Genomic DNA, 25,263 nt, shown 5'->3' with positions numbered 1-25,263 from the left:
CTTTACATTCAGTGTTTAAGATTTACTCACATTTTTACTATTTTATTTTTCATTTCTTATTGTTTCTCAGACCTTTAGTCTGAATTACTTTCCTTCTGCCTGAAATACACCTTTTAGTGTGTCTCTAAAAGCGCTTTTACTTTGTAATCATTCTTGAAGTTAGTTTCTTTCTCTGGCTAATTTTTAGGAATCAGCTTTATTGAAATATAATCTACATGCAGTAAATTACTCATCTTTAAGTCCAGTGAGTTTTGACAAATTACTGTGCAACTACCCACCCAGCCAAGATAATGAAATTCTTTCTGTCACCCCAGATATCTCCCTGGGCCCCTGTGTGGTCAGTCTCTTCATCTCCTGCCCAGGTAACAGCTGATCTGCTCTCTGTCACTGTAGGTTAATTTGCCTGTTCTAGAACTTCTCGTCACTGCAATCCTGCATGAATGTGCTCTGGTGTAAGGTTTCTGTGCTCATCTTATGGTTTGTTTTTTTTTTTTAAATTTTTTTTTTTTTTCAACGTTTATTTATTTTTGGGGGGACAGAGAGAGACAGAGCATGAACGGGGGAGGGGCAGAGAGAGAGGGAGACACAGAATCAGAAACAGGCTCCAGGCTCTGAGCCATCAGCCCAGAGCCCGACGCGGGGCTCGAACTCACAGACCGCGAGATCGTGACCTGGCTGAAGTCGGACGCTTAACCGACTGCGCCACCCAGGCGCCCCTCATCTTATGGTTTTGAGGTTCACTGATGTTACTGCGTATATCAGTGGCTCTTTCCTCATTGCTTAAGTAATATTTCATCGTATGAATGTACCATGGTTTCTCTATCTGTTCACTTGATGAGTATTGGAATGCTTGCAGTTTGGGTCCACTGTGAATAAAATTGAGATTAGCACCTGTGTAAAAAGCTTTTTTGTGGAAATTTGCCTTCATTTCTCTTGGATAGATACCTATGAGTGAAATTGCTGGGTAGTATGTATAGGAAGTGTATGTTTTTACTGTACAACACATTGTTTCTGGTGACTTTCAAGATCATTTCTTTAGCTTCCTGCTCTGCAGTTTCCCAATAATGTTGACTAAGGGCAGGTATTCTTTTTTAAATCTTATATGGGATTTGCTGTGTTTTGGAATCTCTGAGTTGTTTTCGTTTAGGGTTTGGAAAAACTCTTTATCTCTCCTTCAGATACTGCCTCTTTCCCTTTTCTTCTCTCTTTTCTTTTGGCATTACTAATTGGATGTAGACTTAAAAACTTTTTTGTTTAATGTTTATTCATTTTTGAGAGAGAGATACAGAGACAGAGACAGAGCACGAACAGGGGGAGGAGCAGAGAGAGAGGGAGACACAGAATCTGAAGCAGGCTCCAGGCCCTGAGCTGTCAGCACAGAGTCTGACACGGGGCTCGAGTCCACACCTATGAACTGTGAGATCATGACCTGAACCGAAGTTGGACTCAACCGACTGAGCCACCCAGGCGCCCCTGGATATAGACTTTGTTACTTTCTTCCCATATCTTTTAACTCTTTTTCATGTTTTCCTTCTCTTTCTCTATGCTATAGTCAACTACATTCCTTAAAACAGTCTGCCAGTTCCCTAATTTTATTTTTGGCTCTGATTGGTTGTTACAAGCATCCACTAGGCATCCAGATTTGTTTTTTTGCGGGGGGGTTTGGAAGGTTTAAAAAAAAAATCTGTTTCATCATTGTTAAACTTCTTCTTGTCTTTTATTTCTTTGAACATATTAAATATAGTCATTTAATTAGTGTTATAATATTAGTGTCTGAAGTTCTTGCAGGTCTTTTTCCACATCTGTTTGTTTTAGTTCCCTCTCTTCTACTTGTTTAATTTTTCATTTAGTTTTTGTTTTTTTCCCTATGAGCTGGTCATTTTCTTTACAATTCTGTTTGTGGAACTTATGCAGAAACTCCAGAAGTTGTTGATTACTTTTGACAGGCTCTCTTAATAGGTTACATTCCTTCTGAAGGGTTTTTGGACCACTCAGATACGTGAGTTCAGGCTGCAGTCTGTGTGATGTGATGGCAGGCTTTTGATATCAATTTATAACTTATGGGTAGTGATATTTTTCATTCTCTTAGTGCCCAGGTTTGAGACAGTTGGTTTTCCTTGCTGTTTGTTTTCTGGTGGGGGTATTTTTAGGGCCTCCATATCGAAAGTTAGTTCTCTGGGAGTTTCATCTTTATGGGAGAAGGATCTTCTGGTAGAGTCCCCACCTTATGCAGGTTCTGAGATAGTCTTCTATTCTTTATACTCTGAGATGGGAAAACCTAAACCCCCAGGTCTCCTGTTTTAGCAAATATTTTCCAAGTAAAAGCCATTTAGTCTTACCACTTTGGGATCCTGTCATCATTTACTCTTTGCTCTTTATTTTTGCTGTCTTATCCACTTGTTGTGGTACTTAAAATATTTTAATATCCAACAATTTTAAGTGTTTCTGTGGGTGGATATCTAGCCCACCGTATTTCAAACAGAGTTTTTGTTGCTCTTGTTTTTTAGAATTACAGGGTCACATTATAATTTTATATTTTACAGTTCAGCATTAATACCACCACATGTATACAAATAGTGTAAAAAAAGTACAGTGGTATCTTTAACATAAAATAAACATTTGTTTTATGGAAAAACTAGCCTTCCTATCTAAATAGGCAACCCCTCTTTTCCAGACCATAGTCAAAATTAAAATTAACTACAAAAGCTCCAAAAAAGGGGAGACCACTTCAGTGTAAGGTATTTCAGGAGAAATGGGCCCATAATACATTATAAGGGTGATCTGAAGATTGTAGATGAAATTACTATTTTTAATTTTTTTTTCCCTCATGCATTCAATTGTACTTAGGGGGACGTTTTCTCACTTCAGCATGACCCCAGATCATAGATGAGTAAACTAACATTAAAATATTTATGGTTGGGGCGCCTGGGTGGCGCAGTCGGTTAAGCGTCCGACTTCAGCCAGGTCACGATCTCGCGGTCCGTGAGTTCGAGCCCCGCGTCAGGCTCTGGGCTGATGGCTCAGAGCCTGGAGCCTGTTTCCAATTCTGTGTCTCCCTCTCTCTCTGACCCTCCCCCGTTCATGTTCTGTCTCTCTCTGTCCCAAAAATAAATAAACGTTGAAAAAAAATTGAAAAAAATAATAAAATATTTATGGTTAACTTACTGTTCTAAGAATAAAACCTCTTAACTATTTACCTCAACTTACTGTTTTAAATTCATTTATGTACATGGAATGTACTTTTACTCTTTAAGAAAAGCAGCTTTCATATTATACCCCTATTTGTTTATGGAAGAGCTTCGGGTGCTGCATACTGAGTTTGATACTGAAGTAACATCCTGGATCAAAATGGCATCTCAGTATAAAATACCACTTATGTAGCAGTGTTCTTTGTATGTTAGTCTTTATAAATCAACAGAGTTTTTAAATGCAAGTTTACTTGCTTTCAACACTTTTAATGGAGAGCCACCTACCTCTACTACCTCCTTTGTGCCTCCACTCTCTCCTTGGATTAGACATTGTATAGGGGCTGAGAGTGAATCATCTTAAGGTCCTTGGTTTATATGCAGTGGGTATTTAAAGAATGAATCACAAAGGAAAAGATTCTTAATTTTTACCACATAATGTGTATAAAGAAGCTAAAGTTAAAAGATGAATTGCAAATTCAGAAAAATATTTGCAAAGATAGGTTACGTGGAGGATTGGGGTGTTTGTGTGTGTAATGTAGGAATTTATGCAATATAAGAAAAACCCTGTATTTCAAGAACAAATAAATTACCTATGAAGAATTAAACCAGTTAACAGATGTATAGATTTTTATTTTTTTTTTGCTTTTCTCATAGGGAAATTCAAATTAAAATAGCATTAGACAGTACTTCTTATCTGTCCCTTTTGGAAAAGTGTTTTAAAACTATAGTACTTGATGTTGGCAAGGAAGAGAGCAGTTGAAATAGATAATCTCATACACAGGTACTGGGAATGTACACTTGGATAAGTATTTTTGGAGAGTATTTGGAGAATTTGTATTAAACATTAAAATTGATTATAGTTATGTGACCCTGTAATTCCATTTCAGTGCTTAGGACGTCATCCTAAACAAAAAGTTTTATGCAAAGAGATGTTCTTTACAGATTTTTTTATAATAGCAAAATTTTGGAAATGGCTTAAATATATACTTTGTTTATATGTTTGTTTAAATCCTCTGTTGAATAAAAGATTTAATGCCCAACAGTAGAATAAAAGTTAAATCAGTTGTGGTATATTTCTTTGGTAGAGTCTATATAAGATATAGACGCAAAAAATATTTTTGTAAGTGTAAAAAGAGAAAAGGCTACTTGACCTGTCAGCGACATCCTTTTTTTAAACTTGGCTTCCAGGACACTTTTCTTTCCTGGTGTTTGTCTTTCCCGACTGGCTTTTCCTTCTCCATCTCCTCTAAAGCTTTATTTTCATCCCCTCAACCTCTGTAGATGATAGTGACCCAAAGTTCAGTCTTCTTCTCTTCTCTAGTTCTTTTCATTGAAGATCTCCAGCCTCATGGCTGGAAATGATATCTGTATGCTAATGATTCCCAGATTTAAATCTTCTGGATGGGTATTTCTTCTGAATTCTAGACTCATATATGTCCAGTTGCCTACTTTACACGCTTGACTAGCTGTGAATTGCTCACACTTAACATCTCAGAGCTAAACTCCTGATGCTTTTCATTTATTCAGGCAAACACTTGGGCACCGTGTATGATACCTCTCTGTCCTTTCTGTCCTGTATCTGGTCTTTTACAGTATCATGTCAGTTCTGCCTCACAGTGCATTTAGAATCCAACCCCCTCTTACCAACTTGCCCAGACTCTTAATTTGTCCTCTGTTTCTACTCTCCCCTCCTTAGTCTGTTCTCAGAAGGACAGTAGAGCAGTGGTTCTCAACTGGGATGATTTTGTCTCCAGGGGATATTTGACAATGTCTGGAGACATTTTGGGTGATCACAAATGGGTGAGGATACTGTTGGCATCTAGCGTGTACAGAGGAGGGAGGCCAGGGTTGCTGCTAGACATCTTACCGTGCACAAGATGGTGCCCCCTATCTTGCTAGCCCCGGCCCCTGAAACATAGAACCAAAACCAAACAAAGAATAATTATTTAGATCAAATGTCTTACCCCTGTGGTTAAGAAAACCTGTACTGCAGGTGGTTAAGACACTCTGTACTTACAGGTTCTATTTTGTTTTGTTTTGTTTTTTTTCTCAGTGTAAGTCCTGTGTCATGGCACTCCTCTTCCCTAAACCCTCCACTGGCTCCCAGTGTCATTCACAGTAAAAACCAAAATTCTTACAATAGCCTGCCAAACCCTACAGTATCTGGTCCTCTTTTACATCTTAGAATCCATCTTGTTCATTCTGTTCCAGCCATCCTAACCTCCTTGCTGTTCTCTGCATACACCAAGCACCCTTCTTCTCTAGGGCGTGTGGATGGCAGTCCTTCCGGCCTTTGCTTATATATCATCTTCTCAGGCTTCCCTAATCCATGGCATTTAAAATTGCAGCCCACTTTTCCTCCCTCTGGCACTCGCCATCCACAGTACCCAACTCCCCCCTCTTCTTGCTATTAACACTTTAGTCTGTTAAGTTTTCATATTATATATTTGTGTCATGTTTGTTACTTGTGTTGACAGTCCTCGCCCTTCCTTGCATCAAAGAATGTAAGTGGCAGGAGGGAGGAAGATTTGTTTTTGTTTTTAAGCTGATGGGCCTTAAGAGCCTGAAACATTGCTTGGTACAAAACAGACACTGTAGTTGTTGAAGTAACAGTTTGGGTGTTGTGCTTCCTTTTAAAAAAAATTTTTTTTTAATATTTATTTATCTTAGAGAGACAGAGCGTGAGTGGGGAAGAAACAGAGGGGTGGGTGGGTGGGGGAGACACAGAATCCGAAGCAGCTCCAGGCTCTGAGCTGTCAGCACAGAGCCTGACGCGGGGCTCGAACTCACAGACCGTGAGATCATGACCTGAGCCGAAGTCGGATGCTCAACCTACTGAGCCACCCAGGCGCTCCATCTTTATAATTTTCAAATGTGAGATTCTGAAGCAGCATATGCAATGAATATAGTCTTAATTTTGTTAATACATTTTAATATTTACAGCTAAAAGATCATATGTATTTTTTATTTTCAAAGGACTATGATTTAATCTCCAAAGAACCAAAGCCTTTTGTATTTGAGGGGAAAGTACGCGGCCCTATTGTTGTTCCTACAGCTGGAGAGGAAGCATCTGGAAGTTCAGGCAATTTAAGAAAAGGAGTTGTAAGGAAGGTGCATGTGTCTCCTAAAGGAGACGAAGGTGATAAGAAACCTACCTGTATGGATCTGGCAAAAGAAGAAAGGAAAGATAATGGCAGAACATCACAACAGCAGCCGGGTGATCAAAATAGAACTATTTCTTCCACCCAGGGCCTAAACAACGATATTGTGAAGGCATTGGACCGAATTACGTTGCAGAATCTTCCTTCTCAGACAGGTCCGGGTTTTACCGCAGGAGGGAAGAAGGACTACAGTCTCCCTCTCACTGTCCTTACGTGCACTAAAGCTTGTCCACACATGGCTGCTTGCGGAAATGTTCTGTTTGAGGGAAGAACAGTTCAGCTAGGGAAGCTTTGTTGTACTGGAGTTGAAACTGAGGATGATGAAGATACAGAGTCTACTTCATCAGTGGAACAGACATCAGTGGAAGTCTCAGATGGACCCACACTCCACGACTCAGATCTCTATATTGAGATTGTGAAAAATACAAAGTCTGTCCCAGAATATTCAGAGGTGGCTTATCCTGATTATTTTGGTCACATTCCACCTCCATTCAAAGAGCCTATCTTAGAAAGACCTTACGGTGTACAAAGGTGAGTTTCAGATTTCTTCTTTCTTTTAAGCAGGACCATTGTCAGAATATAAGACGTACTTCAAAAAACTGCTTTGGTATTTAGGAAGAAAAGTACTCTGAATTAAAGTTATTATAATTTTTTATCCTGCTTTGGAAATTTTGCACTGTTTTAAAATTGTTCTTATGGGTTACTGTATTTTCTAAGCTCGTTACTTATTCAGATGAAGCCAACATAATAAACCTGACCATAGGACAGTTTAGAAATTTAGAAATTTAGAAATTTAGAAATTTTTTATTAATATGGAATCTGAAAGTACAGATTATTTACTAACTTTCAATAAATATTAGTAGTAATATATATTTAGTAATTTGATTTTAATTTGAACTTGATTTAGATATATCTAAATCTGTATGATTTAAAAAGAGATGTGGACAGTATTATTTTGTTATAAAAATTGAAATTAGAAATACTCAGGTTGAAAATATGGGATTCATAAAAACAGTAGCTATAGTTCTTAAATCTTGCCAGTTAATTTTAGAAATTACAAATAGTATTCATTATTGCCAACTAGTAATATTTGGCATATAAGTACATTTGTGGTGCAACTTGACTATTTTCAGTGATTATTTTAGGGTTTTGTGATGATGGTTTACCAGTACCTAAAACCATGTACATGCACTTACAAGTATAGTATGTAATGATAAAAGGAAGACACTGCTGTGGGCATTTGATTTTCCTTGGACTGTAGGCTTTTTTAAAGCAACAACTGTATCTTATTAATTTTTTTAATACTTAATGTATAGTATAAATTAATCATTTTACTTAGCAACTTAGTATATGTTTAATGCTACCAGTTGGCTACTTGACCCACAGCTATGGAATCACATACAACATAGCATCAGAACAGGGACTCACTTTGCTGGAAAGATGTGTGGGAGAGGGCATGTGCCCAGGCATCCACTGGTTTCATCACACACTGCACTGTTCAGAGTTGCAGCCCTGAGAACAGTTGCGGTGATGGGGACAAAGTTTGGCCTGCTCATGTTTGCCTTCTCAGTTTCTCCTTAGGAGATGCCCACAGGAACTGTGGGGGAGCTGCATTTGTTCCTTCAAGTGACATTAAGACTGGAAGAACACACATATGTAGCAGCCATACTTGAACCAGTGAATTTGACTTGATAAGAGTGATGAGTCAGTGTGGTGTGTCCTAGCAGGATGGGGTATTCTGAAAAGCAAGTCAGAATGTTTGGATTCTAGACTTGGCTGTCCCACTGATTCTGTGTGTGTATGTTTGAGCAAAATAACTTAATTTCTCTAGATACCAATTTTCTCTCCAGACTGTGGATTGACACCCATTAGTACCCAGTATTATAAGAGAAAGTAGCTGTGTCACACGTAGTGCAGCAACGTATTGTTTCATAAACCTTTGGGTGTGTGTGCGCGCGCGCGTGCTCACATGTATGCAGGGATGTGAGTTTTTTTAAATGTTTATTTTTGAGAGAGTGAGTGAGAGTGAGCGAATGTGAGCGGGTGAGGGGCAGAAAGAGAGGGAGACAGGCTGTGCTGACAGCATAGTGCCTGATGCAGGGCTCCCATGAACTGTGAGATCATGACCTGAGCCAAAACCAAGAGTCAGATGCTTAACTGACTGAACCACCTTGGTGCCCCAGGGCTGGTATTTTTAAAATGTATTTCTTACAGGTCATGATCAAAAAAGTTTGTTATTCACCTTGACCATGGTTAACAAACTATGGCCCATTGTGTCAGATACAGCTCATAGCCTGTTTATGTTCATCTCACAAGCTAAGAATGGTTTTTATGTGTTTAAATGGTTCAAAAAAAATCCAGAGAAAATAACATTTTGTGACACATGAAAATTACATGACATTCATATTTGTGTTTATAAATAAAGATTTTTTTTTTTTTTTTTTTTTGGAACACAGCCATTTCTATTTGTTTATGTATGATCTCTGGCTGTTTTGGTACCACAATGGCAAAGTTAAATAGTTGTCATAGAGACATGTGGCTTGCAAAACTTAAAATATATACTAACTGATCCTTAAAGGAAAAGTTTGCTTCACCCCAGTAGCTACATAGTCTGAAGGCTTTACGGTTCTGTATTTGCAATAAAATACTCAATATCGGCCAGGTAATAAGGATTTCTGAGTAGTCAGAAATGCTGCTTTTTCTGAAGTCCTACATTGAGGGTATTGTTTCTGGTTTGCTTATCTTATTTGCCTTGTCTTCTGCAAGTTATTTTTTGAGCAAATGATAACATTTTGTAAATTATTTGCTAACTTTTAGGCCAGTCCTTATTCAAATGTAGTAACACCATAAATGAATAATGTCAAAATTAATAAGGATCATTTTCAGAAAAAGGAAGCATTAGACTTCTTAAAATTACTTGGTGAAAATATGTTTTTGTTACTTTGAGTTTCTGCTTTATGATTATCACTGATCTTTTATTCATTAATCTTTTTAAACACAATAAATGAATAAAACATCATTAAAAATTTCTCCACCCCATTTGGAAGGGCAAAAACCCATTATAAGATTCATATCTCAATGTAGATAGTACATTAATACTTAAAATTTGGGATTTTGTGCGGAGGAGCCAATATGATTGAGCAGCATGGAAGCTCTCTGCGTCTCTTGTCCCTGAGATGCAACTAGATCAGCAGCAAACCATTTTGCACACCTAGAAAATTGATATGATTAACACAACAACTGTATAACTTGAGCCACGGACCTTGGCAGGTACCTGGCATGGAGAGGTGAACGGGTGGGGAGAGAAGCTGTGGAGGGTAGGGAGCTGTTTTTGTTTGCAGAGAGAGGACAGAGATAGGGAGAGAGTATAGGAAAAGCACTCCCCCTCAAAGCAGCTGGAGAGAAAGAGAAAGAGTGGAAGTACCCACAAGGGTGTGAACAAGAAAGGGAGAAAGAAGAAAGGAGAGAGTTTCAATACCATTAGGACTCTATAAACAGGAGAGTGCAGAGTCAGAAACTCCGCAGCCAGATAGATACCTGGCGGTGCTCTGGTGGGAAGGATGAATCCCCAGGAGCAGACAGAGAGGTGCGAGGGGTCTTTGGGCCACATGGGGAGAGACAGTTCCCCTGCTGGGAGTACATTTGGTGGAGACTGTGTGGCGTCCCCACGGGAAAAGGTCCCAGCAGACCCCAGAGAACAGCAACGTTTGCTGGTGTTGGAACAAGGACGCTAGGGTGCAGTGAAGCCTTGTGCCAGTTGTGTGTGTTGTGATTTGCCATAGTCCCTTGAACCACTGCTGCTACATGATCACACAAACTTTTTCTGGGGCAGGCTGGCAACCAGAGGCAGTCTCTGGGTCTCTTCAGTGGTGTGGTCGTGCAAGTGGTCCTGGAGGCAAGCCAGCACCTGGCCATTGCTCAGCGACGCCCTCCCCCAGAAGGTCTGAGTAGGTCAAAGCTGCAGGGCCCCCAGAAGTGAGGCGTTTGGAAAAACAGCCCCATCTGAGATAAAATTTGAGAAAGAGGTGCTGCCTGGCAGGTTGATGGCTTGGTCATGGACAGTGTAGAAGCAGGGAGTGGACAAAAGCTGGAAACAAAGGAGAGGTGCCTGATGGCTGCCTGGGGAGAGCACAGAGTTCTGATGCTAGTGACTGGGAAACTGGGTGACACCATTTTCACCTCATTGGCACATACCCCTGCATGTGCCCACATTGATCCACCCCAGTAAGCTAAGCAGCACCACCTAGTGGAGAATGGAGCCATTACACCAAGCCCTGTCCAACTGCACCAATTAAGCCCTAGAGATCGACCACAAGTTTTCCTGCCTGCTTAGTGTACAGGCTATAAAATAACTCATAGTTTGACTTCTAGGGGAAACTGACTGTAATTTCATTCTGTTCGCTGGCCCATCTATTCATTTTTTTCTTTTTCTTTTCTTATTCTTAGATACAAAAAGAGGAAAATGTATTTTTATTTTGTTTTTATAAAAACATTTAAAATTTTTTTACTGTATTTTTTGTAAACTTTTCATTCCATTTTACTTCATTTTATTCTGTTTCATTGTATACATTTTTAAAAATTTTTAAACATTTTTTTCTTTTTCTCTTTTCTTTCCCTTTTTTCTCTATTCTATCAAGCTTCTTTCAACAACCAGACCAAAACATACCTAGGATCTGTCTTCCTTTATTTGATTGTGTTGTGTTTAATTTATAAATTTTAAAAATTTTATTCATTCTCTTTCTCCAAAATGATGAAAAGAAGGAATTCACCCCTGGAGAAATAACAGGAAGAAATGACAGCCAGGGACTTAACACAGATGCAAGATGTCTGAACTAGAATTTAGAATCACTATAATAAGAATACTAGCTGGGGTTGAAAAAAAGCATAGAATCCCTTTCTGCGGAGGTAAAAGAAGTAAAATCTAGTCAGGACAAAATTAAAAATGCTATAACAGAGATGGAATCTTGAATGGATGCCATGGCGGCAAGGATGGATGAAGTAGAGTAGCGAATCAGTGATAGAGAAGACAAAATTATGGAGAATAATGAAGCAGAAAAAAAGAGGGAAACTAAGGCAAAAGAGCACAATATAGGAATTAGAGAACTCAGTGACTCATTAAAAAGGAATAACATCAGAATCATAGGAGTCCCAGAAGATGAAGAGAGAGAAAAAGGAGTAGAAGGTTTATGTGAGCAAATCAGAGTGGAAAACTTTCCTAACCTGGGGAAAGACACAGACATCAAAATCCACGAAGCACAGAGAACTCCCATTAGATTCAACAAGAACCATCAACAAGGCATATCGTAGTCAAATTTACAAAATACATAGACATGGAAAGAATTATGAAAGCAACAAGGAAAAAAAAAAGTCCTTAACCTATAAGAGAAGCCAGATCAGGTTTGCAGCAGACCTATCCACAGAAACTTGGCAGGCCAGAAATGAGTGGCAGGATATATTCAATGTGCTGAATCGGAAAAATATGCAGCCAAGAATTATTTCTACAGCAAGGCTGTCACTCAAAATAGGAGAGAGAAAAATTTCCCAGACAAACAAAAACTAAAGAAGTTTGTGACAACTAAACTAGCCCTGCAAAAAATTTTAAGGGAGACTCTCTGAGGGGAGAAAAGACGAAACAAAACAAAAAAGACCAAAAGCAGCAAAGACTAGAAAGGACCAGAGAACATCACCAGAGACTCCAACTCTATAGGCAACACACTGGCAATAAATTCATATCTTTCAGTACTCACTGTAAATGTCAGTGAACTAAACACTCCAATCAAAAGACAAGGGGTAACAGAATGGGTTAGAAAACGAGATCATCTATATGCTATTTACAAGAGACCCATGTTAGACCTAAAGACACCTTCAGATTGAAAATAAGGGGATGGAGAACCATTTATCATGCTAACGGTCACTAAAACAAAGCTGGAGTAGCCATACTTATATCAGACTATCTAGATTTTAAAATAAAGACTGTAACAAGAGATAAAGGCATTATAATTAAGGGGTCTATCCACCAAGATCTAACAATCGTAAACATTTATACCCCTAATGTGGAAGCACCTAAATATATAAATCAGTTAATCACAAATGTAAACACTTTAATAAAGACTCATTGGCAATAATACTATAATAGTAGGGGACTTCAACACCCAATTACAGCAATGGATAGATCATCTAAGCAGAAAATCAACAAGGAAACAATGGCCTTGAATGACACACTGGACCAGATGGACTTAACAGATATATTTAGAACATTTCATCCTAAAGCAGCAGAATACACATTCCTCTCAAGTGAACATGGAACATTCTCCAGAATAGATCACATACTGGGACATAAATCAGCCCTCAACAAGTACAAAAAGATTGAGATTGTACTGTGCATATTTTCACACCACAACGCTATGAAACTCAAAAACACAAGAAAAAATTTGGAAAGAAAAAGAATACTTGGAGATTAAAGAACATCCTACTAAAGAATGAATGGTTTAGCCAAGAAGTTAAAGAGGAAATTAAAAAGTACATGGAAGCCAGTGAAAATGCTAACACCCACAGCCCCAGACCTCTGAGATGCAGCAAAGGTGGTCATAAGAGGGAAGTATATAGCAATTCAGGCCTTCCTAAAAAAGGAAGAAAGTTCTGATACAAAACCTAACCTTACACCTTAAAGAGCTGGAAAAAGAACAGTAAAAACAACCCCAAACCAGCAGAATAGGGAAAAAACAATAAAGATTAGAGCAGAAACAATGCTATCGAAACCAAAAAACAAAACAAAACAAAAAACCCCAAAAGACAAAAACCCAAAACAAACAAACAAAAAAAACCCCAGTAGAAGAGATCAGTGAAATCAGGAGCTGGTTCTTTGAAAGAATTATTAAAATTGATAAGTTCCTAGCCAGTTTGATCAAAAAGAAAAAGGAAAAGAACCTAAATAAATAGAATCAATAATAAAAGACGAGAGATTACAACCAATACTGCAGAAATACAAACAATAATAAGAGAATATTATGATCAATTATATGCCCATCAGGCAATGTGGAAGAAATGGACAAGTTTCTAGAAACATAAACTTCCAAAACTGAAACAGAAAGCTATAAAAACTTTAAAACAGGCCCATAACCAGTAAAGAAATTGAATTAGTAATCAAAAATCTCCCAACAAACAAGAGTCTAGGGCTGGTTGGCTTTCCAGGGGAATTCTATGAAACATTCAAAGAAGAGTTAACACTTGTTCTTTTGAAGCTGTTCCAAAAAATAGAAATGGAAGGAAAACTTCCAAACTTACTCTGTGAGGCAGTGTTACCTTGATTCCAAAACCAGACAGAGACCCCACTAAAAAGAACTACAGACCAATTTCCCTGATGAACATGGATGTAAAAATTCTCAATGAGATACTGGCCAACTGGATCCAACAATATGTTAAAAGAATTATTCTCCATGATCAAGTGGGATTTATACCTGGGATGCAGGGCTGGTTCAATACCCACAAGTCATTGTGATACATCACAGTAATAAAAGAAAGGACAAGAACCACACGATCCTTTCAAAAGATGCAGAGAAAGCATTTGACAAAAATACATCATCCTTTCTTGATAAAAACCCTCAAGAAAGGAAAGATAGAAGGATCATACCTCAAGATCATAAAAGCCATATATGAAAGACCCAATGCTAATATCATCCTCAATGGGGAAAAACTGACAGCTTTCCCCCTAAGGTCAGGAACACAACAGGTATGTCCACTCTTGCCGCTGTTATTCAACATAGTAGTGAAAGTCGTAGCCTCAAAAATCAGACAACACAAAGAAATAAAAGGCATCCAGATCAGCAAAGAGGAAGTCAAACTTTCAGTCTTTGCAGATCCTTTATATGGAAAACCCAAAAGATTCCACCAAAAAACCTGCTAGAACTGATCCATGAATTCAGCAAAGTCACAGGATATAAAATCAGTGCACAGAAAGTGATTGCATTTCTATACACCAATAATGAAACAGCAGAAAGAAATCAAGGAATCTATCCCATTTACAATTGCACCAAAAACCACAAGATACCTAGGAATAAACCTAACTAAAGTGAAAAATCTATACACTGAAAACCATAGAAAGCTTGTGAAAGAAAGAAGACACACGCGCACACACACACACATACACACACACACACACACACACAAAATGGAAAAATATTCCATGATCATTGATTGGAAGAAAAAACACTGTTAAAATGTTGATGCTGCCCAAAGCAATCTACATATTCAATGCAATCCCTACCAGAATAACACCAGCATTCTTCACAGAGCTAGAACAAACAATCCTAAAATTTGTATGGAACCAGAAAAGACTGCGAATAGCCAAAGCAATCCTGAGGAAGAAAGCCAAAGCTGGAGGCATCACAATTCTGGACTTCAGGATGTATTACAAAACTGTAATCATCAAGATGGTATGATACTGGCACAAAACCAGAATGGAACAGAATAGAGAACCCACAAATGGACCCACAAACGTATGACCAACTAATCTTTGACAAAACAGGAAAGAATATCCAAATGGAATAAAGACAGTTTCTTCAGCAGATGATGTTGGGAAAACTGGACAGCAACATGCAGAAGATTGAACCTGGACCCCTTTCTTACCCCATACACAAAAATAAACTCAAAATGGATGAAAGACCTAAACATAAGACAGGAAGCCATCAAAATCCTAGTTGAGAACACAGGCAAAACCTCTTTGACCTCGGCCGCAGCAACTTCTTACTCAACAAATCTCCAGAGGCAAGGGGAACAAAAGTAAAAATGAACTATTGGGACCTCATCAAAATAAGCTTCTGCACAGTGAAGGAAACAATCAGCAAAACTTAAAGGCAACTGACAGAATGGGAGAAGTTATTTGCCAATGACATATCAGATAAAGGGTTAGTATCCAAAATCTCTAAAGAACTTCTCAAACTCAATACCCAGAAAACAAATAATCCATTGAAGGAATGGGCAAAAGATATGAATAGACCCTTTTTCAAAGAAGACATCCAATAGCTTAACACACCCATGAAAAAATGCTCAACATTACTCATCATCAGGGAAATACAAATCAGAACCACAATGAGATACCACCTCACACCTGTCAGAGTGGCTAAAATTAACAACTCAGGCAACAACAGATGTTGGTGAGGATGCAGAGAAAGAGGAACCCTTTTGCACTGCTGGTGGGAATGCAAACTGGTGCAGCCACTCTGGAAAATAGTATGGAGGTTCCTCAAACAAATTAAAAATGGAACTACCCTATGACCCAGCAATTGCCCTGCTAGGTATTTATCCAAAGGATATAGGTGTGCTGTTTTGAAGGGGTACATGCATTCCAATGTTTATAGCAGCACTATCAACAATAGCCAAAGTATGGAAAGAGCCCAAATATCCATCAATGGATGAATGGATAAAGAATATACACATAATGGAGTATTACTTGGCAATCAAAAAGTGTGAAATCTTGCCATTTGCAACTATGTGGGTGGAACTAGAGTGTATTAGGCTAAGCAAAATTAGGGAAAGACAAATATATAACTTCACTCATGTGAATGGGGGATGAATCACTGGATTCTACTCCTGAAATCATTATTGCACTATATGCTAACTAACTTGGATGTAAATTTTTTAAAAATACTTAAAAAATTTTTTTAATTGTAATCCCATACTGATAATTACTTGAATCCATATTTTTGGCTTAAATTGGCTTATAAATTAAAATGAAACTGATCTCTTATAAAGTATGCTTAGCATTTTTGGGTGCATCTTTCCTGTTTTCATATTCCATAAAATTAGAACATGAGAAAAAGTAGAAAGGATAAAGGTCATTCTTTGTCTCATTTCTCAGAGGTAATAACTTTTAGCATTTTGATTTTACTTTCCAGCTTTCTGTATGTTTTTAGAAAAATTGTCTAGCTGTATTTTATTGTAAATTATAATCCATATTGCTTTGTTTTACAAAGCATTTAAGGTATTTTACAAAAATACTTTTATCAAAATAAAATGAAAAATACGGCAAAGAAATATAGTAACAATCACAGAAATATGTTCAACTTGTCTCAAAATAAAAGAAATGCATATTAAAATGTACTGAGATATCATTTCCCACATATCAAATTGCCTAAAATCTAGAAGTTTGATAGCATGTTTTACTGATGAGGCTGGGGGAAAAAGGCTCGCTGTCTCTCTCTCTCTCTCTTTTTTCCTCAGACACCTGTACGCTCATTGTTTAATTTGTAAAGTCCTTTTAACAGAGATAACAATTATGTTGAATTTGATGTTTCTTATTATCATACATTTCTGATTATTTTATAATATGCATAGTTAAATATATACATAAATATTATATGGCATTGTTTTTCATGTTTTTAAACTTTATGTAAATAATATACTGATAGTATTCTTTTGGAAACTTTATCAGTCAATAGCAGGTTTATGATGTTCATCATGGTAATCAATACATAGTATTGTATGAGTATACTCACAATTTATTCATTTTGTTGCTGATGAACATAGTTTGTTTCTAATATATTGCTTTCAGAAAAAAAATTCTTATGTTTTAAATGTTCTTTCATGTTTCATAGTTCCTTCAATGAAAATTTATTTGCATTTTATATCAAAATGGAATTGCTGGGCTGTACACTATAAAAATCCATTCTGCACAATGCAAAATATTTCTCAAGTTCAATTACTATTTCCAAAGTATATCTTCAGTTCTGAAAATTTATTCTGACATAACAAATAAATACAATTTTTTTCCTAACATTTTGTATTTTGTTAATGTATAGTAATATACTGCAATTTGCAATAAATGTTCTTTTAATATTATCTCTAGGAATATTAATTGTTCCCTCTGTTCTAGATTTTATTATATTTTAAGTATTTTAGTAGTTTTACTTAACTCATCTATTTTTGTGAATTTTATTCCTAAGTAATTTTATGGATTTCTGTTATTATGAATAGGATTTTTAAACCAATTCCATTTTTGGCTAATTATGGCCAGTAAAGTAGCAATTTTATATCTTGTTTTTCAGTAAGTTCATCAAATTCTCTAACATAAATATGAATTAAAACTTTAATGAACATGTAGTAAATGCACATATTGCCTTAAATGCTTACTTTCTAAAACATGATTTGTTCTCAATTCAACCTTGGTAAATATTAATTTTATAAAGTAAGATTTTTTTTCATTATATTAGTCATTCTGGTTAAATATGTCATACCAAATTCTGATTGCATTTTATCCATCCCTACCACATATTTCTTACTATTTTTTTAAATTAATATCCAAGTTAGTTAGCATGTAGTGCAATAATGATTTCAGGAGTAGATTCCTTAATGCCCCTTACCCATTTAGCCCATCCCCCCCCCCCACAACCCCTCCAGTAACCCTGTTTGTTCTCCATATTTAAGAGTCTCTTCTGTTTTGTCTCCCTCCCTGTTTTTACATTATTTTTGCTTCCCTTCCCTTACATTCATCTGTTTTTATCTTAAAGTCCTCATATGAGTGAAGTCATATGACATTTGTCTTTCTCTAATTTTGCTTAACATAATACCCCGTAGGTCCATCCACATAGTTGCAAATGGCAAGATTTCATTCTTTTTGATTGCCTAGTAGTACTTCGTTGTATATATATACAACATCTTCTTTATCCAATGTCCATCCATCGATGGACATTTGGGCTCTTTCCATACTTTGGCTATTGTTGATAGTGCTGCTATAAACGTGGGGGGTGCATGTGCCCCTTCGAAACACTATACCTGTATCCCTTGGATAAATACCTAGTAGGGCAATTGCTGGGTCGTAGGGTAGTTCTATTTTTAATTTTTTGAGGAACTTCCATACTGTTTTCCAGAGTGGCTGCACCAGTTTGCATCCCCAAAAACAGGTTTTCTTATACATTAATAATGGGATTGCAAATTGATAGTACCTCTTGTGGAGGGCAGCCTGACAGTGTCTATCAAGATTAACAGTACTTCGATCTCGCGGTCCGGGAGTTCGAGCCCCGCGTCGGGCTCTGGGCTGATGGCTCGGAGCCTGGAGCCTGTTTCCGATTCTGTGTCTCCCTCTCTCTCTGCCCCTCCCCCGTTCATGCTCTGTCTCTCTCTGTCCCAAAAATAAATAAGATTAACAGTACTTATTTCCTTTGACACGTTAATCCTGCATCTGGGAATTTATAATTTATATACATTATACACACGCACACACACACACACACACACACAATTTGCATATCTGTGAAATGGTGTTCAAAGTTTTTTGTTATGGCATTGTGCCCACCAATCAAACTAGTTAAATAAATTATGGTATATCTTACCTATGAATACTATGCAGTGATTAAAAAAACAAAAAGATCTGTATATACTGATGGAAAAAGCTATAAGATGCTAGTGGAGGGAGAGCAATAAAAGTAGTTAACTGGATGGATGGAGGATATGGCTTGTATAGAAAGTGAGAGTCTCCATTTTATACTTTTATGTAGCATATGAGTTTTGCTCCATGTCAATATATTACCTGTTCAGAAATTTAAAATTGAGAAGTAGGCAAAAGAATTGTGGCAAAAGCAAAATAAGGAAAGCAAACCCCTGGCTTTCTTTATATTAAGTTTAGAATGGCTTGGGGGAACATAAGTACTTATGGAATGGAGACAGTAGCAGAAATCTTAATACTGGCACAGCAGCAGATAACTTATATTGAGTGTTTTTTTTTTAGGCCAGACATAGTACTAAGTAACAAGTACTTCGTATGCAATGTATACGTGTATATAGAGTGTGCCATTTCATGGTATAATAGCTCTATGAGGAAATTACTATTCTTTCTCTTATTTTACAGAAGACTATGCTGAAGCTTAGGATTCTTGAGTTAACTTATCCAAGGTTACACTGCTAGTAAGTGGCAGAGCCAAGAGTCAAACTCTGGTCTAGGTCATGAGCCTACCCTGTTAATCATTTATATATAGTTATCATGTACGTATGGTTAAACCATGTTCTCTGTAAAGAAGATCATCTTCTGTGGACCCTCGGGAATAGTTATGTAATGAACAACATTGCCCATAATATTCGTACAGAAAATATAGCTGTGAGATGTATGAAATTGTTTCCTGTAAGACTGCCCTGTACTGGTGGAAACCTGACTAACAAAGGAAAGTTTCACTGGTGGCCGTATATCCTGCGAACTTTAGAGCATTTACTGGACTGAATGCACTGGACATTGTTCAGACTGCACACATTATTGTCTTCTGGGCCAAGTCTTTGCTAGCTATTGGAGGTCAGTAAATTTGAGTCAGTAAAATTGAGGTCAGTAAATTTATAGTCCCCGAGGGTATCTAGAAAATATTTATTGTTTTGTTTTGACTGGAGAGCCATGTATTTTAATAGGCCGGTGAGGGAAAGGGAGGAAGGATTGACATTCTTTTTATGGAAGTTGTGGTGCTTCACCCAGATCCATGTCTGAATAAAAGATTGACCTTCCTCTTTATTAATGGGGGGGGGGGGGCTCCTGGAAGGGCAGGTAATTTTCTAAAGTGTTAATTTTAGGTCTAGTCTAATATACATGGGCCACTATGTACCCTAAAATACAGTGTCAGAAGTTGAGAACGAGTGGCCTGTAGGCCATATTAACTTGAACATGATTTTGGCTTCACTTTGCAGACTTTGTTTGTTTGTTTTGTTTTTACTGATTTTGCATTTAAAATTTGGGAGATTCCTCATAGAAATCCAAGTGTCTGATGTTTCTTGAAAAACTGGTATAACAACCTTAGTATCTGGTTCCTACCTGGCATCAGTCAGTTTGTTTTCAGACAGAGCCTGGGCCCTGCAGTGTTCCACACACTATCCATCCATCTCATGGGTACACATGGCTGACCCGTGGCTGTCTGTGCTGTTCTGACCCTGTTTTATATTATGGAGCATTGCTGTGGAACAGAGGTGTTGTATCAGCCTGTTCATACCATTTTCCTTTAAAAAAAAAAAAAACCCAGACTTTTGTAAGTATTCATATTTGCACATTTGTGGTATGTTTCAGCCTTATTTAATAAATTATTCTGACAAATGGATATATTCTAACAAATGGATATAATTAGGATTTATTTAGTCATTCACCCATACTTGAATACTCACATTTTTTTTTTGGTATGGTATATCTGAATGTATGTGAGTGCTACCTCTTTTATTGTCAAAGGTCTGGGCAATATAAATTTTGGACTTGTTCATTATTGCAATTAATAGCTTTTTAAAAATGTTTCTTTAGAAAGAATTTGGCATTTGAAAGTTATGACATTGAATGTAAATCAAAGATTTATATCTTAATCCTTTGATACTGGGTCTTTTTCTTGATAGACTGCTTGTCAGTGAAGAGTTATTTTTTGTAGAATAAAACTAAAAATAAATTTAGAGTTGTACCTCTTTAATTTTTTTTCTGTATTTAACTATCACCCCTTTTAATGTTTTCCTGATAACTATTAGCTTTTTATCAGAATAGGTTCTTAGCTTATTCTGAAGTCAAAGTTATACTGATATTGTTAGAGATAATTCTGAACTATATGAGAGTTAATACTGCTTAATCACAAAGAAGTATCTTTGGTGCAGGAGACTAGTTTCACATCTACCTGAAGTTCAGGAGACTTTCAGTGTTTAGTGTATTTTTAAGATTTTATTATAACCATTTTGGCAACTTTCCTCACTCTGTTCTAACAATAAATCAATAAACCACAGTTTTAATCTGTATTACCAATCTTTAGCTGAAACAGACAAATTTGAAATTTAAAGCTGTTCATATAATCGGCTTCCTCTTTAAGAATAAGTGATAGGGGCGCCTAGGTGCCTCAGTCGCTTAAGCGTCTGACTCTTGATTTTGATTTTGGCTTAGGTCATGATTCTCACAGTTTCAGGAGTTTGAGCCCCACATCGGGCTCTGTGCTGTTGGTGCCAAGCCTGCTTGAGATTCTGTCTCTCTCCTTATTTCTCTGTCCCTTGCCCACTCAAGCTCTCTCTCAAAAAAAAAAAAAAAAAAAAAAAAAAAAAAGAATAAGTGATAATATGACAAGTTATCACTTGACTGTGACTATAACAGCAGTAGGCATCTTCCCAGTATGAGCTTTGTGGCCAGTCTACCTGGAGTTCCAGGTAAATGTATGTATGTAGGCTGTATGACCTACATTTGTTCTGGTTTGCTTACCCTTGGTGACACCTTCAGTGATTGTTGCCTTCCTTGGCTTAATTATGGACAGGGAAGATGGTGGAATCTGTCTGTGACTCCTTTTTCTAGGATAGTGGCAGGATTCTAGGAATTTTCCAGTTGGTGACCATTTCATTGGACTGATTCAGGGGGAGGCCTAGAGAATTCTCAGGCCTAGAGAATCCTAGAGATGCAGGGTCCATGCTCTGCCTCCTGACACAAGTGTCCCCTTCTCCTCCACATTTCCTCTCCATTCACAGAAGAGAGCACTGATTCTGACAAATGTGCATGCTGGTTGCCAGTTGCATTTTAGCAACATTCCAGCAATGGTGGCTTTTAAGAATCTTCATATATAATTTTTGGCTTTTTGGATCTTTACTGCTTCTAATAATGCTGTTCTTATATATGTAAAATTATTTGCTTTTCGGCTACAGAGTGGCTTGTTACCATTTCGATGTCGAAAGTCATAAATAAGACATTCAAGATTTTTTTAAATAAAGTTTATTTACTTATTTTGAGAGAGACAGAGACAGCTCGATTGGGGAGGGTCAGAAAGAGAGAAAATCCCAAGCACTGCCAGTGCAGAGCCCAATGTGGGTCTCAAACCCATGAAACTGTGAGATCGTAACCTGAGCCGAAACCAAGAGTCAGGTGCTAACTGTCTCAGCCACCTGGACACCCCTTAAAATTTATTTTTAAGGTGTTGAACTTGTAACTGTATTCTACATGGTTATTTTCAGAATTCGGGCTTTAATAATACAGATACTGTCTTGCGACATATTGATATGAATGATCATTTTTATTTTAAGAAAGTGTTATCCTTTTACACTTTTTCATCCCAAACTTATTTTAGAGAAAGTTGTGCCTTGGCCTATAATAATGAATTTTGGTGGTCATGCTTCTCTTTTGTGATTTCAGGACAAAAATTGCCCAAGATATTGAGAGGTTAATACATCAGAGTGATATCATAGATCGAGTGGTATATGACTTGGATAACCCAAAGTAAGTCTGTTGTTGTTTTTAGTTTTATTAGTCCTCTAAAATTTCAGTGTTAGTTTTAAAAATAAAAAAATATAGCTAACTTCCACCTAGTTTGCCCTTGCTATGTTTTCATCTTTTAGCAGGGACATAATGGTAATGTAATAGTAAATCATATTAAATTGAATGTATCACAGGCTTTTGTTTGTTCTTAGGTGGACTTAATGGGTTCGATAAGGAAAAGGTCACAAATTGATGCTGTGTTTTTAAAAAATGTGAAATTACCTCCATTTTAGAGAGTGGAAATGTCACATGAAATGCTGCAATTTTGTCCTATTGACAATATTGAGCCTTCGTTTCCTTAGGACAACAAATTACCATCCGTTTTAAAAAAAAGAAGGGACATGTGCTTGCTAATTTCTCCATAGTCCCCACTAGTCTTTGTCGCCTCTTATTGCTTACAATGTGCATCAGTCCTTTATATTACTTTCCTGATCTTTGAAGCCATGTGTTTATGATGCTTGATGCGTTAGTGTTATTCACAATTTAGGGTTATCACTGTTATCAGCACATTTTAGGGTTTAAATAAGTGAAAATTAGCAACGATGAATGTGACTATTATTTAGTCATATGCCTCTTTATACAAGAAATGTAATGAGCCCTCAGTGGGTTTCCCCATCTCTCAACATTCTAATATTCTGATGGACATTTCAGATCTTACTGGTCTTTTTGGAGGAAATAAAACGCTTTTTAAAGATCATTATCTTTAAAGGTAAAGAAATAAGGGTAAAAATTATGTCAAAGCTAATGACTGAATTTGAAATAATACTTTTAAAAATGAAAACCAAATCTACCTTATTCAAAATGTCTTAGTTATTTCAATATTTATAATTTGGTGTCAGATCAGGCAGATGTGGTGAAAACAGAAACTCAGGAACCCTGAGCGTGGCATACATACCATTGCTATTTCTAATTGAAATGACTTTGGACAAAATCATTGAGCTTCTTAAAGTCTGAGTTTCCCTCTGTTAGAATGTAAGCTCCAGAAGGGAAAAATTTGTATTTAATCAGAGACACAGACAGACAGACAACTAAAACCGAATCTGGTACCTAGTAGGCATTCAGTAAATACTAAAGTAGTGAACATGTAAAGTGAAGACAGTACTTTTTCACCTTTCTGGCACTAATTAAATAAGCTAGTATCTATATCTAATATAGCTCTGCAAATTTAATCTGAGAACTGCATAGTTTAATTAGAATTATTGCTACTCAGTACTGGTCATATGCCTTTTTAAAGATACGTCTAGTCTTTTTATTTGATTATTGGTATTTAGGAATGACGTTTATTTAGTGGGGCAGAATTTCTTATTTGTGATTAATATTCAGTCTCTACTTGTAATTGTAATTTTTAAGTCTATAAATGTTAACCAGAGTTCGTGTTTTGCTTGTGTTCGTTACATTCTTTGGTTTAAAAATAAAGAAGGGAGGATGTGGCAATAGTGGTATATTTTTAATTTGTAGTGTAGTTTTATTTTAAATTTTTTGTTTACCTATTTAATTGCAGTGTATTTTATAATACTTACTTGAATACTTTTATTTAGTTACACTATTCCAGAAGAAGGAGATATTTTGAAGTTTAACTCCAAATTTGAATCTGGGAATCTGCGCAAAGTAATTCAAATTAGAAAGTAAGTCATTTAAAATGTTCTCACTTTGTCTGTACACAGATATTTCCCTAATTTCATCAGATTTCTTTATTTTCTATTTTCAGAAATGAATATGATCTTATTCTGAACTCAGATATAAATAGCAATCATTATCATCAGTGGTTTTACTTTGAAGTCAGTGGAATGCGACCAGGTGTTGCTTACAGGTTTAACATCATTAACTGTGAAAAGTCCAACAGTCAATTTAATTATGGTAAGACATGTTTTTCCCCCCAGTGTAGATGATATGCAGTCATTGTAACTATAGTACATAAGGCTTTTTTTTCCCTTCTAATTATTAACATGTTTAAAAAAGGTTCATTGTTCTTTTGTTTTCTCTAGTTCTCAAAATTCGGATACTTATTAATGCAAAATTTGGAATAAACCTGTGCATTGCTTTGTTGGTGAAAAGCTCTTTAAAATGTAAAGAGCATCTTTGCTTTCATCCAAATTAAATACAACTAAAGATTTATTACTTATCCTGCTTAAAATCAAGTTTTCAGTGTCACCTCATCTAGAAGAGAATTACATAAAGCGGTCTTTAAAAATGTTTAATTTTGAATAGTCTCATAGAAAGTGAATATATATAATGGAAGTTCCAGAAAGGTTTCACGTTCTCTTCATTGAGTTTTCTCCAGTGGCTACATCTTCAGTAACTGGCCATCCCAGAGTCAGGATTTGATGTTGGTACAGTGTGGGTGCAGTTTCATGCCATTCTATTACATTTGTAGATTCTTGAAGTTGTCACCACAGTCAAGGTACAGAATTCTCCCACCACCACAAAGCCTTGTGCTTCTCCTTTATTAGTCACTTTTCAGTACGATGTTAGCAGTCATTTTCTATAAATTTTAAAATATAGTTGAGGAGGTTTCCTCCTATTACTACTTTGCTGAGGCTTTTTTTTTTTTTTTTTTTTTGTCATGAGTGGGCATTGAACTTTGTCATATGTTTCATCTCCATCAATTGATTTGATCATGTGATCTTCTGTCTGTAAATTGTTAATATGGTGTTATTTCATTGAGTTTTGAATATTGAGTCAGCATTTT

General features: G+C 36.7%; 1 protein-coding gene across 4 annotated transcripts in view; it reads left to right on the top strand.

Annotated features, from left to right (window-relative positions):
• AGTPBP1 (ATP/GTP binding carboxypeptidase 1) overlaps positions 1-25,263 on the top strand; it is a 165,562-nt gene that overhangs the window by 87,399 nt on the left and 52,900 nt on the right. For all 4 annotated transcript variants that reach the window (XM_045469902.1, XM_045469901.1, XM_045469904.1 and 1 more), the window contains exons 14-17: positions 6,165-6,880; positions 22,452-22,535; positions 24,113-24,199; positions 24,283-24,431. In XM_045469902.1, coding sequence (XP_045325858.1) covers positions 6,165-6,880; positions 22,452-22,535; positions 24,113-24,199; positions 24,283-24,431 — 1,036 coding nt within the window. The remainder of the gene's footprint in view (positions 1-6,164; positions 6,881-22,451; positions 22,536-24,112; positions 24,200-24,282; positions 24,432-25,263) is intronic.

This window comes from Leopardus geoffroyi, chromosome D4 (genome assembly GCF_018350155.1).
Source record: "Leopardus geoffroyi isolate Oge1 chromosome D4, O.geoffroyi_Oge1_pat1.0, whole genome shotgun sequence".
Taxonomy (NCBI): domain Eukaryota; kingdom Metazoa; phylum Chordata; class Mammalia; order Carnivora; family Felidae; genus Leopardus; species Leopardus geoffroyi.
This window is presented reverse-complemented; position numbering and strand designations above follow the sequence as displayed.